The sequence below is a fragment of the Mchenga conophoros genome, linkage group LG7 (genome assembly GCF_057382185.1).
Source record: "Mchenga conophoros isolate Kocher_MC1m ecotype Shallow Benthic linkage group LG7, M_conophoros_male_GT1.1, whole genome shotgun sequence".
In the NCBI taxonomy this organism is placed as follows: Eukaryota; Metazoa; Chordata; class Actinopteri; order Cichliformes; family Cichlidae; genus Mchenga; species Mchenga conophoros.
The window spans coordinates 6,784,480-6,798,481 of record NC_140532.1 but is presented as its reverse complement, the minus strand read 5'-3'; the positions used below and the strand labels follow the sequence as shown (position 1 = coordinate 6,798,481).

At 38.0% G+C, this 14,002-nt stretch overlaps 1 protein-coding gene across 1 annotated transcript in view; it reads left to right on the top strand.

Annotated features, from left to right (window-relative positions):
- The first annotated feature begins 1,167 nt into the window (after positions 1-1,167).
- Positions 1,168-14,002, top strand: part of pdhx (pyruvate dehydrogenase complex component X) — a 32,676-nt gene continuing 19,841 nt past the window's right edge. Inside the window, exons 1-4 of the mRNA XM_085281768.1 lie at positions 1,168-1,337; positions 5,122-5,205; positions 7,626-7,726; positions 12,362-12,570. Of these exons, the coding sequence (XP_085137894.1) occupies positions 1,202-1,337; positions 5,122-5,205; positions 7,626-7,726; positions 12,362-12,570 (530 nt within the window). The 5' untranslated portion in view covers positions 1,168-1,201. The remainder of the gene's footprint in view (positions 1,338-5,121; positions 5,206-7,625; positions 7,727-12,361; positions 12,571-14,002) is intronic.

Here is a 14,002-nt window from a genome sequence, read left to right as displayed (position 1 = left end):
ATAAGACCCAGGATCGTGACATACAGTCCTTCAAGTACCTCTGTGTCCACAACCCCTCAGATCTGACATGGTCTGCCCACATTCAGGTCCAGTACAAAAAGGCTAGGCAGCGCCTGTACCACCTACGACAACTGAGGAAGTTCAGGGTCTCTCCAGAGATCCTCAGGACTTTCTATATAGGCGCTGTGGAGAGCATCCTCACACAGAACATCATGTCCTGGTATGCGAACAGCTGTGTCAAGGACAAAAAACAAACATTCCCATATCATGCCTGATCCTTCTGACTTCTTTGCAGCACAACTTTAACACCACACTCACACAATGTACATGCCCAAATTTTAAAATTGTAAATTTCCAGATTGTTTTATTCTATTTAACTTGTATGTAATTCACTCACTTATTGCACGTAATGTCCTCTTTGTATATATCTACCTACTTTACTTACTTCTGTGGAGCATATCAGGTTTCACTGCGTGTTATACTTGTATAACTATCTGTGTGACAAAAAAAGGGATCTCGAATCTTGAATAAGCAGAATAAAAATGGATAAAGACACATTTTGAATTATATGTCCTTATGTATCTTTGAATGTATGTTGGTAATATGTGTGCAATTTACAATGCATTCATTACAAACATTCTTGTCTAAAAGTCTCTGAGTTACAGAGAGAAATACATAACCAACAGCACACTCTTCAATAATGACAACACTTGCTTTTATAGATAAATTAATAAATGGTTTTGTTGTGGTAACGGGAAAGAATTTGTTCTTCTCAAAGTCTGGCTCTGCGTACATATCTCTTCTCTTCGATATAGTACGAACAACAACAGCAGTTCAGCACGAGCATCGACCCTTTTCATCCTTTAACAAAGTACCTTCACAGCAGAGGGCAGTAGTTCACTGAGTCTATTTAAAAGCGACAGAACTACATTTTAAAGGCACTTGAAGGACCAATGTAGGTAAGACTCTTGTTGCCTGATCGTTAATGTCTACACGAGCTTATAATACATTTATCACCGGGGTAAACTTTTTTTTTCATTAGTCCAGTGTTTGCGTTTAAAGATTATTCTGTGCTTCATGTTTTTCTTTTAAAAATACGGATTTTATGGCAGAAAACGGCTCTGTCCTTCTTCACCCCACCCCCTCCTTTTTTGTCGTCAGGCATCTGTATGGACACGTCTTGCCGACGGAGGACGATAACATGGCGGCCTCCTTGCGTTTGGGTCGTCAGGGAATGTTATTTGGCCTCAGACTGAATAATTTTAATAAATGTTTAAGGTCGACACACCAATGGCAAGACCAAGTCAGACACTTCTTTCAGTCGCCATGGGTACTCGGTAAGTGTTGACAGTTTACCAGGTAAATGGCTGTTGCCCTTTCTGTGCTGACAATCGCTGGCATTTGCAATCGTCACTACCCTTTAATGGTGCAACGTTACTTTGCTCTCGTTTTGTCAGGGCATGACAAATAGTAGGAGTGTTGGTAAATCAGAGGGTTGGCATGAGTGTTAAGCGAAAAATGTAATGGTTATTTTTTGCAGTTAACGGTATGGAAAGCTGCTAATGCCGCTTTCTAAATCACTTGGATTATCTTGCATGTCTCCAACCAGTCTGGTTTCTCTCCCTGTAAACGAACTTGCGTCATCAAAGCTGTCACATTTGTAGCAGAATCATTAAATGTTAAAAAAAAAAAAAGAGTATTAGCTCCAAAAAGTGCTAACACTGAAGCGGCAAGGAGGAGAAAGAGTGATAGTAGATGAGTTTAAACACGTAGGTCAAACAACAAAAGCAATGAACAGTGTATAAGAGAGGTGAAGAGAGTGTGGGCAGGGTGGAGTTGAGTGTCAGATGTGATAGTAGAAAGAGTGAAAGGCAAGGTTTACATGATGGCAGCCAGACCTGCTGTGATTTAAGGTCTGGAGACAGTGACACTGACTAAAAGACAGGAAGCAGATTTGGAGATGCTAAGATTTCCATTGGGAGTGCAAAGAATGGACAAGATTAACACTCAGTATATCAGAGCCCAGATTGAGCGCTTTAAGTTAAAGAGGCGAGACTGAGAGGGTTTGGATATGTTCAAAGAAAGAATCATGGATATGTTCGGCAAAAGGTCTTGAATATGGAGCTGCTTGGCAGGAGGAAAAGAGGAAAGACCACAGAGGATGTAGTGAAGGAGAAGATGCAGACGGTTGGTGTGACAAAAGAGGGCTCCAAAAAGTTCCAAGAGTGTAAATGCGGTGTATCAGAACTAGGGCTGCACGATTAATCGTTAGAAAATCGCGATCTCGATTCATACTTATGTGCGATCTCATTTCCAAATGACAACGATTTAAAAAAAAAATAAAAATAAAAAAAATAAGACGACGACGATTGTACCGCATTTTGATCCGGGACGTACTCTGCATGAAAACAAGCGCTCACTCTTCCTGCTCAACAAATGACAAGGGCGGAGCCTTATACCACGTGATACAGAAGCCGTGCCATGTGATGCTAAAATTAGCAGGGAAAAAACAACTGAGAGCACGTCAGGGATGACGAGAAAGTGACAGGAGAAAATCCGTTCCGGTCAACCACCCAAACACCAATGACGGGAACCTTATACAGCGCTTTCCTATACACATCGAACTCAAAGAAATTACGGAGGCTATCACTTATCACCTGACCAAAGATATGGCTCCCATCAACACTGTGCAAAACGAGGGATTTAGGAAAATGATCAACACCCTAGACAAACGCTACACAGTGCCGTCCTGCAACTATTTTTCTATTGTTGCACTACCTGCTCTGTACACGCAGTGTCGAGCAACGGTGGAGACGGAATTTCAAGCAGTACAACATTTTGCGGCAACAACAAAACGTGAGACATTTCTTGTTTTTATGTTTATTTATTGTTTTTATGTTCAGTCTCAACTGTTACGAAGTCGATGTGCAGTTAATAAGTGCAATAAATATTTATACTGGAAAAGAAAATCGTGAGAGAATCGTGATCTCAATTCTAAGCCAAAAAATCGTGATTCTCATTTTATGCAAAATCGTGCAGCCCTAATCAGAACTTTATTTAAAGGGATCTTATTGAGAAACCTTAAACTAGCTCCTCCAGGATGATGGCGCTTTAGGGCACTGGTACTTCACTATTTGCAGATTTGAAGAGATGCACTGAAGCTGTTCTGGTGGAACTTGTTGTGCCCATGATATGCCCATATGCCCATGATTCCTGCGCTTAATTTTTTTTTTTTTCCATTGTGACATGTAAACATGTCAGTAATTAAAATAAAATGTTCAGTCCCAAATCCAGTGTGAGTATATGAATTTGAAAAGTTACACAGATGTCATTCTTTGTCAATGAATCTCATTCAGAAATAAAACTGCCCAGTAAATGTTTTGGGACTTTAAGCATGAAGAAGATAAAATGTAAACAGACAGATTTTCTGTTTTTGAGTACTGAAACAACACGCATGCCATATAAATACACAACTCTTCCTTACACATCTCTGAAGGTTGATTCTGTTCATCTGGACGTCCCGATGAATAGAATCAACCTTTGGAGATTTACTTACCATACCTGGATAATTGAGCGTGCATCAAGCTCTTCCTTACACACTGAATATGTCTGTGAAGGTTCTCAGGACAAGACTCAGCAGTCCATCTGCATCTTAAGGATAAAGGACACTCTTTCGAGGATGCCAATGTTCACATTTTGGACAGAGAGGACAGATGGTTTGAAAGAGGAGTGAAAGAAGCCATCTATGTCCACTGTGAGCGACCATCTTTGAACAGAGGCGGTGGTTTACGACACCAACTCTCTGCCATCTATAATCCAGTTTTGAGATCCCTTCCCAGACGCCTTAACGCCCACTCTCATCCAGGGCCATCTGACCTCAGGAATTCGCATGATAAGGTGGGGCCAGGTTTCACAATGAACTCACCCGAAACTCTGGCTGATTGGGACCCACACCCAGTTTCACACCTTGGCTCAGGCAATTAGAGGATCATCAGGGGGTCCTTTTGTCCCTCTGTGGGGGGAAACTCCCACTAGGCTTATATGTGGGACTCTCCACCATTTGACCTTAGAACTGAAGAAGCTTCTCGGATGAGAGGTGAAACGTCTTCAAGTAACTTAAAGAAGTCCAGACGCTTTTCTTTGCAAGCTCCTTTGACTTACACACTGAAGTTTTGCACCACTGCTGAACATACAGCAGGTGGCAGCAGCACACAGTTTGGCCAGAGACCATGCAACATGAAACAAAGGCCATGTTACAATAAATAAAAACTAACACACCAAGAATTTGAATAATTGAATCCCCAAATTATTTACATTTTTCATTTCTCTTTTAAATTAAATGTATATAGATTTATAGTTATATAACTGACTAACTTGGCTGCCTGACTTTTATTATGTAAGATTAATTTAAAGTGTGGCGTCAAATGGAAAGGGCTTTTTTTTTTTTTTTTTCTTTTACCTGTTTGGGTTAATGTTGTTTACTGCTAACAGAAACTTTTTTAAAATATGTATCATGCATTAAAAAATTCTATTATAAATGACTGTAATATGTGTGTTGTTCAGTAAACATAAAGAATGTGTAAAACAAAGGGCTATTCATTTTAAGTTGTACCGTGTTTGAGCTCTAAACCTTATTTTTGTTGCTTTCAGCTTTACTACCATATGTAGTAAAGCTGTTATCTTGGATTTATGTTTTCTTCTGGCAGCCTGAAGCTCTAGTGTGAACTCTGGCCTTCTGTGTGACTACAGATGGTGACAGTTGGGGACCACAATGATACAAATGCCTTTGCATCTTCTGGTGTGGTGTCATCCAGGAGCACAGTTGTATAAGTGACATGGCAACATTTTCATGGTACCGCTGTCTCTTGTGCTCTGCTGCAAGTTGAACATACGGACCCCCAAGGGCTTTATTCGAACTATTCAGTGCTACTTCTGAGCATGTTACTTGATGCATTTTGACATTCAAATATTTTAGATGAAATTGCAAAACCTTACTGGAAGGGCTAATTTTTTTCCTATTCTGAAAGAAAGGGGGGATTTTTGTTTTAAATTTAAACCTAATGAAACCCTTGACATTATGTGCTGTCGAAAATCATATGTTATTTTCTTTCTCTCCTCTAGGCGTCAGTCCACTCAAAGTGCAGATGCCCGCACTCTCTCCTACCATGGAAGAGGGAAACATAGTCAAATGGCTGAAGAAGGAAGGTAAAGAAAGCACGTTGACAGAAGACTTTATTAGAAAATTTAACAGACACTCATCACACATTTGTACTGAGCTTCTTTGTCAGATTTTAAACCTCTTTGCGTTTTAATATGTTATCCAAAGGGATAGATGCTTCACTTTTCTTGTACTTGTAATATCCTCCCCTGTAGTGCTCAGTTGGTTTCCAGTTCTTAAAGTAACAGAGAGAGGCCTGAGAAATGGGTCACCTGAGGGCCTCTGGTGGCTAATTGGCTCAAGGACCATGGCAGTCATTATCAGTCACTGTTTAGCAACTGCATAGCCAGGATCCTTAGTCGCACACTCATTTATCAAGAGGCCAGATGCTGAATTCTGATTGGCTTCTCTGCTGTGTTGCTATGTGCTGTGACTTGAGGTTAGATTTGAGTTTGTTTGTGTGTGAGTGAGTGAGAAAGGTGGGGAAAAAACAGATGAATTATTTGAGAAAAATATATCTACACTACTACTTTCTTGCTTTTTAAAAATGAGTTTATGGGAGACTGATTAAAAGCACTCAATTTGCATAAGATAATATGTTCAATTAATCAACTGCTGCTTGAACTGGTATTTGAACAGGATCCACCTGAAAGGGTCAAATGAATCCTTTATCTTTTTTTTTTTTCAGCAAAACATTGAAACAGTAGTGAGAAGATTCAATTTAGGGGAATTTATTTTTACAGGTATTCTTAAGTGAGCCACAACATTAAAACCGTGTCTACTATATTGTTTACAGTAGTGTGCAGAAATAACAGTGATGTAGACGTCTCCAAAAACTCTATATGAGGTGTGCTATATTTGTACAATTCTAACAAGCTTGAAAGTCAATATTTGGATTTTGAAGGATTCAAAGCCAGCCATTCAAAACAGTGCTAACCAGTGCAGCACCATGCTACACTAAACCTATATAAATTTGAGAAATTGGATAAGCTGGATTTGTGTACTTTGTTGCCTCTGCATCACTGACAGTCCTGGTTGTTGTTAATAGATTTTAAGCTTATCTTTCTATATACCATTGTAGCCAGTGAAAAGGTTTAAATTTCGGTGGACTTGGCATAGATGTTTGCTTGATTAGACAGATCAACTAATTAGATTTTGATGATTGAGGATCACACTCACTCTGTTCATAACTCCTAGAATAAAGTCCCAATTATGACAGTACACAGTGTTTAAGAGGGTAAATGATTAGGCGATTACATTTATATTTAAAAGGTCACATTGACTATGACATCATAATGTCCTGAAAAAAACATGCTGAAACTTGAATGGTGGTAGATGAATTCTTCAGCAAGGCACAAGGCTAGTTTTGTCATCATGTCCATTGCACTCGAGTAGAGCAAAGGTGAAAATGTCCAGGGTCACCTTTTTTAATCTTTATTTCTACACATTGCACCTCACCCCAGGGGTCATGTGGTGTTAAAACCTCATACCAATCCAATCTGCATTAACTCTCAGGGGCTTCCAAAATCAATACTCCCTCTGCTCTTCCAACCTTTCCCCCATTTCTTTCCACCTTAACCTACCCTGTTTTATTTTTGTTTGTTTTTTTTCTTCCTACACCTCATCCTACCTGTAATAAATCCTATACATTTAGAAAATTATTTGCAATTTTGCAAAATATTTTTTTAGGCATCCTGTTTTCAAAATTTGCTACATTGCCATATTATCTATCATCTCACAGCTGATTAAAATGTGACCAGATATCAAATTTGGGTAACCCTTTTTCAGGCCCCAGCCTTTAGGAAACCATAGCGCAACACAAAAATGAACTACGTTTTATAAACCTTATCTGTTCCTACCACTTCCTGTTATCACACAGCCAATAAGAAGATTCACTCAGTTTCCAAAGAACTGACAACAACAATTTATTTCTGTCTTGACTGAAATACCATTTAAGGTGCAAAAAATTTGAATTTCTTAAGTATCTGAGCATTACAGAACCAGTGGTTCCTAATTGCTATCCTACTTCTTTGCAAATCAGATGATAATGTATTCCAGCTCTTTCATGAAGTGGACTAGTGAGAACCTACTGGGATAGCCAACGATCTTGCCTTCTATCAGACTTGCTGCATTTTCAGATCTCACATTCTTTCCCATGAAACATTGATTGGTTCTTTTATTTGATATGTAAGCTGGAGGATAAACTTTTTTTGCATAACCTTTTTGTTCTTTCAGTGGAATTCCTTCATCTTTATGCAACAAATTTGTTCTCTTTGTGTATAAAGTGCGATTCAAAGTGCTACTGATGATTGTGACTCATGCATTCATGATAGAATGAATAAGCTGCACTTCCACAAAGGTCCGAAACACTCCCAGAAAATATAAAATTTGGTGTTGAAATACCAAACAAGTATTTATTTTAATTTATTATCTGAAAGTTCTCAGATGTGTTTGTTTACATCTTCAGGTGAGGCAGTTGCAGCAGGTGATGCCCTTTGCGAGATTGAGACTGACAAGGCTGTGGTTACCATGGAATCTAATGATGACGGCGTCTTGGCGAAGATATTGGTGAGTGAGCAAAAACGCACATGGTGCTGTTCTGACAGAGATTAATAGAAATGTGAATTTATTTACAAAGAGCAGGCATCCTTGGGCCTTGGGTACTTTTTTCTTAGATAAGTTATTAAGTGGAAGGTCTGAGGATGTGTTTAGATGTGTGTGCAGTTCTTAATGTTATGTTACGGAATCATTTAAATAACGCAGGATATCATCATCTTTCAAGGCTCCTTCATTGATTTTGCTAATTGGCTGTGCTTGTTAAATAGCTTCCTCTTTCCAGTGACAGCAAAGCTTTGACAAGGTGACTGAGAACCTTCACAGACACTTTACTGACAAATATTTCTTTCTTTCCATCCCCCAAGTCTGGTAGCTGTATGAATTTTTAATAGGCTGTCAAAGACCAAGCAATCAGTTGTCTTTCATCAGTACTACACCACATGTTTTTTTTTTTTCTCTAAGAATGATGAAAATATTTTATCTCTATTGCTTTATTAATACATATTTGTGATTTAATGAATTTGTGCAAGGGGAATCTGAGGTAATTTCCTTATAATTTCAGCAAGATTTGCCTTAATTTAAAAAAAAAAAAAAAATTAGGAATAGTGGTTGGGTATTTTCTGTGTATGTTCCTGTAAATGCACAAAAGCCAAAATATTCTTTCATGTCATAAAGAGTGCCTTATGTAATTATTATACAACATGTTCTCTGGCTATGTAATTTTGGACATGCTCAAGTTGTAATGACGCCTGGGAGCAAGAGGGTTCAATTAGGCAATGTATTTGAAACCACAACAAAAACAAATATGCAGCCAGTTCTCGCAAGCAGATGTACTCACAAATATATACACAGATATACTGACAATTCAGAGTATACGATACACTAATTTTTTTTAGTTAGAAATATATTTATGTTTTCATTTGGTTGCACTTTTTCACATTCACTTACTCCATCCTTGTCTTAGCCACTGTGGGGATGTAGTTTCCATAGCAACCATCGAAGAATTGGGGGTAGGGGCTTTAGCTGGAGGAGAATGATGGTCTGCATTAGATAAGCCCCCAAGCTTTCGTTCTCTCGGTCTGTGACAAAGAACATGTGTATTGGAAAAACCAGCAGACTTTGGCGCCATTTCAGAGTTTTGTGTTTTGGTCTTAAAGTGCCAAAACAATATGGCACTTTGTCAGGGTCAGAGTGCATTAACACCTTAGAAGTGTAATTGTGGCTCTCCAAACACACAGTGGGTTTCTAATATATAGACTACAATAATTACCTGCAGCTGGTGCAATCCTGTACAGACTAAAGCAGACATGAAACTTGTGCACCACAGGGTTTATTTATGGGGGTCAAGTACTGCTATGGCACACTACCAATTTCCAGCCATCAGTCATGGATCCTGCTCGTGTTATGATATTGAACACTAGCACCGTGGATTACTGCATCTTATTAAGCGCTTACTGCTTTGCTCTACCCTGACCCTCGCACTTCAATCCTAAACTTAGTCAAGCGTACAATGACCCATCGACTCGTGAACTAACAAATATTTTTGAAGATAAATTCATGTTGGTCCCCTGTGTTCAGCAAATTGAAATAAAAGAGGCCTTGTCTAGAAATTAATTAAAAGGTGACAGATGGTATTTAAAAGTTGATTAGTTGGTGATTAAGACCAAAAGTAAATTGCAGGAAAGATTTAGAGGAAGATTCATGAATCAATGAATTGATAAGGATGTCCAAACATTCTGCAGCGCTAACCTGTCAAGTTTGTCATTTATCACCCCTCCACATGTGTGATTTTATGTGAAAGAGCTTAAATTCGACTGTCAGTCTGTTTGATAAGTCAAAGATATAACTGCCATCCTCTTTTTACATTATCTATCATGCTCTATTGATCAGGAGCAAACCTTGCCTTACTAACTAAACAAAACTGTCTCATTTTCTCTGTTATTTTTGTGTTCCTTTTCCAAGTAAACTGCTCATACACTGTATAATCAGAGGGTCCTTCTGAGCTTTGTGTTCATCTTCTTCTGTACACTGTGTATGCCAGTATAGACTATAACAATTTAAAAACAGACCTGAAATGGTTGTTATCAGGTAACGTATGTAAAACGTTGTACAGGTATAGCATCTAACAACTGTTATTTTGAGATTATTGTCAATAAGCTGTTGAAAGTCTCAAAGGGCTTGTATTGTTGTATAAAAATATTATGTTGAACGTTAAGCCTCATAAATGGTCTGGTTTTGTAATATCTTTAGCCGTGCTGAAGGTTTCATGAGAGGTCTCTTAAGGGCTCTATGTAAAATTTATACCTTCTTTCACTGGGCAGTAAGAATAGTGAGTGTCTGCAAAATCCTAAATTGCTGCACCATTGTAAGCTGTAGACATTATTGCCACGTGCTTCACTTTTTTCGCAGATAGCCTACTTTGTTTTTTACACAGGTGCCATGCAAAAGAGAAGTAACTAAAACGAAGAAAAATAGCCTGGATAATAAAACTTGATTTGTGATATTGGGGATAAAACGTATACATGTGAGTGCACTCTCACAGCTGTGGGAAACCTCCCTGTGGCAATTATGCAATCTCTACTAGTAGAAACTGTCACAGTCGCATTAGATTCAAATGACTTACCTGACAGGCTCTTTAAGCTTCAAATAATGGTGCAGATTGCAATAAATTTTCCACCTGGGACGTATGAGTTATACAAAGTGATTTATTAAATATGGTTATTCCCAAATGTGGTCTGAAATAAAAAATATATGTATGCCTCCAAATATGTGTAATAGAAAAATTAGCCACAAAATAACTGTCCACGCCTGACCACTGCAACTTTCCATACCATTTCTTTAATAAGTCACAACAGCAGTATTTCTTTGATTGCAGAGATTTGTGGGTCATAAAGATGACATGAGGATATAAAAGCAGCAAAGATTTAGAATTTAACTTGCTTCCAGTGGAGATGGATTTTTTTCGGTTACCTTAACTTTATGTAGATGAGGTTAGAAACATAATTTGCACTTCCCATAGGTTTTGGTGTTCCGTAACTATTTGATGGCAGTGTTGAGTGCCACACCACCGCAGTGCACGAAGCACCTGTTTATGCAAATATCTATAATGCCTGCTGTGAACATGGCATGTGATTTTTACTTCAAAGATCCACTTAAGTGCTTTGGCAATGGTAGTATTTTATGTGTGTGCGTGCACATGATACACTGTAACACTTACTGATTATTAGCACTTGAATGCGATCAGCAGTGCTGGTTGTGTGCTTCTGCATAATGTAAAATTGAAAGAAATATTAAGCAGCATTTACTATCACTTAAGAAATTATTTTTGTTGGTTGACATAGGGGAGTTGGTGGACTGGCTACAAAACAGCATTAACCAAGCCATAGCCAACTACCACAGAACTGTTGTACTAGACTGCAAATCTTGCTGGTGTGTTTCCTAGAACAGTTTCAATCTGTTACACACACAAGAATTTTGGGAGGGTTATCCAAATGAATGAATGAATGAATGAATTTGTGTTTCTGTCTTGATACATTATGTTCTTTTATTTAGCCTACACATTGTAAGTTGTGTGTTTTTGTTTGCATGGAAAAATCCTTTTCATGATTGAAGATGAATATCTGTGGAAATTTGCAGAACAACATATTTATTGGAAAACCTCTTTACATATTACCTCATCTTTCACCTCCCACTGGCCAGCAAGGGCACTGTGGGGTCACTAAATATGAAGAATAAGTCACGCATAGGCTTAATGCACACTTATATAATGCCAAAAAAAATAAAATACATTTTTAACCTGTCATTTAAGGATTATGTTTTCCTTTAAAACTTTGTTTTAAATGAAACTTTAATGTTTTATCATACGGGGCAGATTAGTAGATGTGAGTTAATATTACTTTTTTTTGTTAATCCTACTTTGATTTTGCAAGCCTAAAGGAGAGGGGTGGATTATGTTTACAATGTTGGCATTATGATCATAGATTGCATTATTTAATTATTATAATTTTTAATTTTCTTTAATGACTATTTATTGTTCATCTTTCTTTTTTGCATTTGGTCAGATTTTTTTTTATTTTTTTTTCCCTTAACTTACCCGTGGTTTTGTTGGATATTTAAGTACAACAACATGGGTAGTTCTTCATCCTCCTGATTGTCCTCCTCATCATATTGTGCTACATGTTTAGGGGCAGCTCAATAAGGACATATGGTTTGAAATGAGATCCAATGCAGTAGTTGAGCACAATATGTTAAGCTTTGGCCTTTCATTTAGACTGATCAATATGTGAGGAACAACACCTTACACAGGCGCGGGAGAGTAGGAAAAAGCTTGCTCTGGATTTGGATTACTTCATAAGAACATGGTAAATCAATGGTTGACAGCTTTGAAGAGCATAAGACACATCCTCGACGAACCTATTCCAGTAGATGTTGTTGTCACTGAGAAAGTGGCGTCATTTTCAAGGGATCCTCTGATAATTCCTGGCAGGTTCATCTGTTCAGTTACCACAGGTTGAGTGATGAATGTCACTTTCCCACTTTCACCTTCCCCTTTATCTATTTCAAAATAGCCCTTCACCTGTGTTCTAGCAGTCTGTAATTATGAAATTATTGAACCAATTTTATTAGTACACCTCCCTCTCTCTACAGATGGAAGAGGGTAGTCGCAACGTGCGCCTTGGCACTCTCATTGCTCTCATGGTGGAGGAAGGGCAGGACTGGAAACAAGTAGAGATCCCCTCTTCAGATGCTGCACCTCCATCTGAAGCTACACCTGCTACAAAAGCAGTTGCTACCTTGGTTGTGACCTCTTCTGCTCCCTCTCCACCTTCTGCACCAAAACCAGTCACATCAGGACCGTGAGTGTCACTTTCATGCTTTTGTTTTTTTGTTCGTTTGTTTTGCTTAATCAAATGACATCTGTCAAATATGTAGTTTAATAAATCTGATGTAGAGTCCATAGACCTTTATTCACTCTACAGAACAATCCTTTTTAACCCCTATTGGTTACATGACGAGTTTTTCCATGCGCTAAATGTGCTTACACAGTAGGCCATTGTGGTTTTTAGCACTCCAATTTGATCAAAAGTAGATAAAGAGATTCTGTAGCCTTAAGATACATAATGAATGAATGAATGAATGAGGTTATCTTTTCTTGTTTAGAGCACATTGTGCTGGTCGGATTGGATTTTGCAGTATCTACCACCATGTAATATGCTGAATGAGATGATCTTTTTCTGTTCACATTTCAGAATGTCCCTATTTACACAATAAATACTGTTGTAAAAGGCAAAGGAACCACTCCCTGACAAACGGAACTTGTTTTGCAAACATTTTTTGCTGAGCACATTCTCATATTCAGATTTGAACTTTGGTAACATCACTGTGGCAGGGCCAAAAGGTCAAGCATGGATATATCTAGAGTGGAGATCTAGAGTGGAAAACAACATTGACAGTTAAAGACTTTTTTATGCATTATTTTTTTCAGTATAAATATTTTTAGATGTGAAGATTTTTTTTTTTTTATTTCACTAAAGTTATCGTGTACATTGTTGCACTAGTTAAGTCAACCATATAACTGACTGTGTCTATAGAGCCCAAACGGTATTATGTATTAGCTGATACATCAGTATTGGCCTTTACAAAATCTGATAAATGAACAAGTAAAAAGTAAAAAAAAAAATATGGGGAAAAACACAATTCAGTCGTCATATTACTGGTGATCTTCCATAGTTTATCCACCAGATGGGACTCTACAAATTCCCTGTTGGCAGCACACGTCTGTATGCAGAAACAGAACAACCAGCTCTTTTGAGCAGAGCGCGCTCAGGGACTCATGAATAACTGGACGTAATAAATGTTAGAGAAATTTCTTTATCTGTTCATGTTTTTGTGCTAGAAACGAAAAAACATTGACTGATATGTCAGAAGAAAGATGTTAAATTACACTAGTCTTTATAGTTAAGCAATGGAGTTCAGTGTCACCTAGGGCTGCCACAAACGATTATTTTGATAGTCGACTAGTCACCGATTATTTTTGCGATTAGTCGACTAATCAGATCATCATCCATTGGACGTACAGCGTACAGCTTATTGCACCAGCAGCAACTGGTCTTATATAACTATCATTAGCTTACAGCTTGAAGTGTTTGTGCTAACTAAAAATAAAGACAAGATGGTAGTTTATTAATTTTTAATGAAATTTGCAGATTGTTTCGGTGAAGTTTAATAAACTCCTTGCTTTCTAAAATATAACAGGACACCGGAGTATATTCTCCAGCGTCTCACACT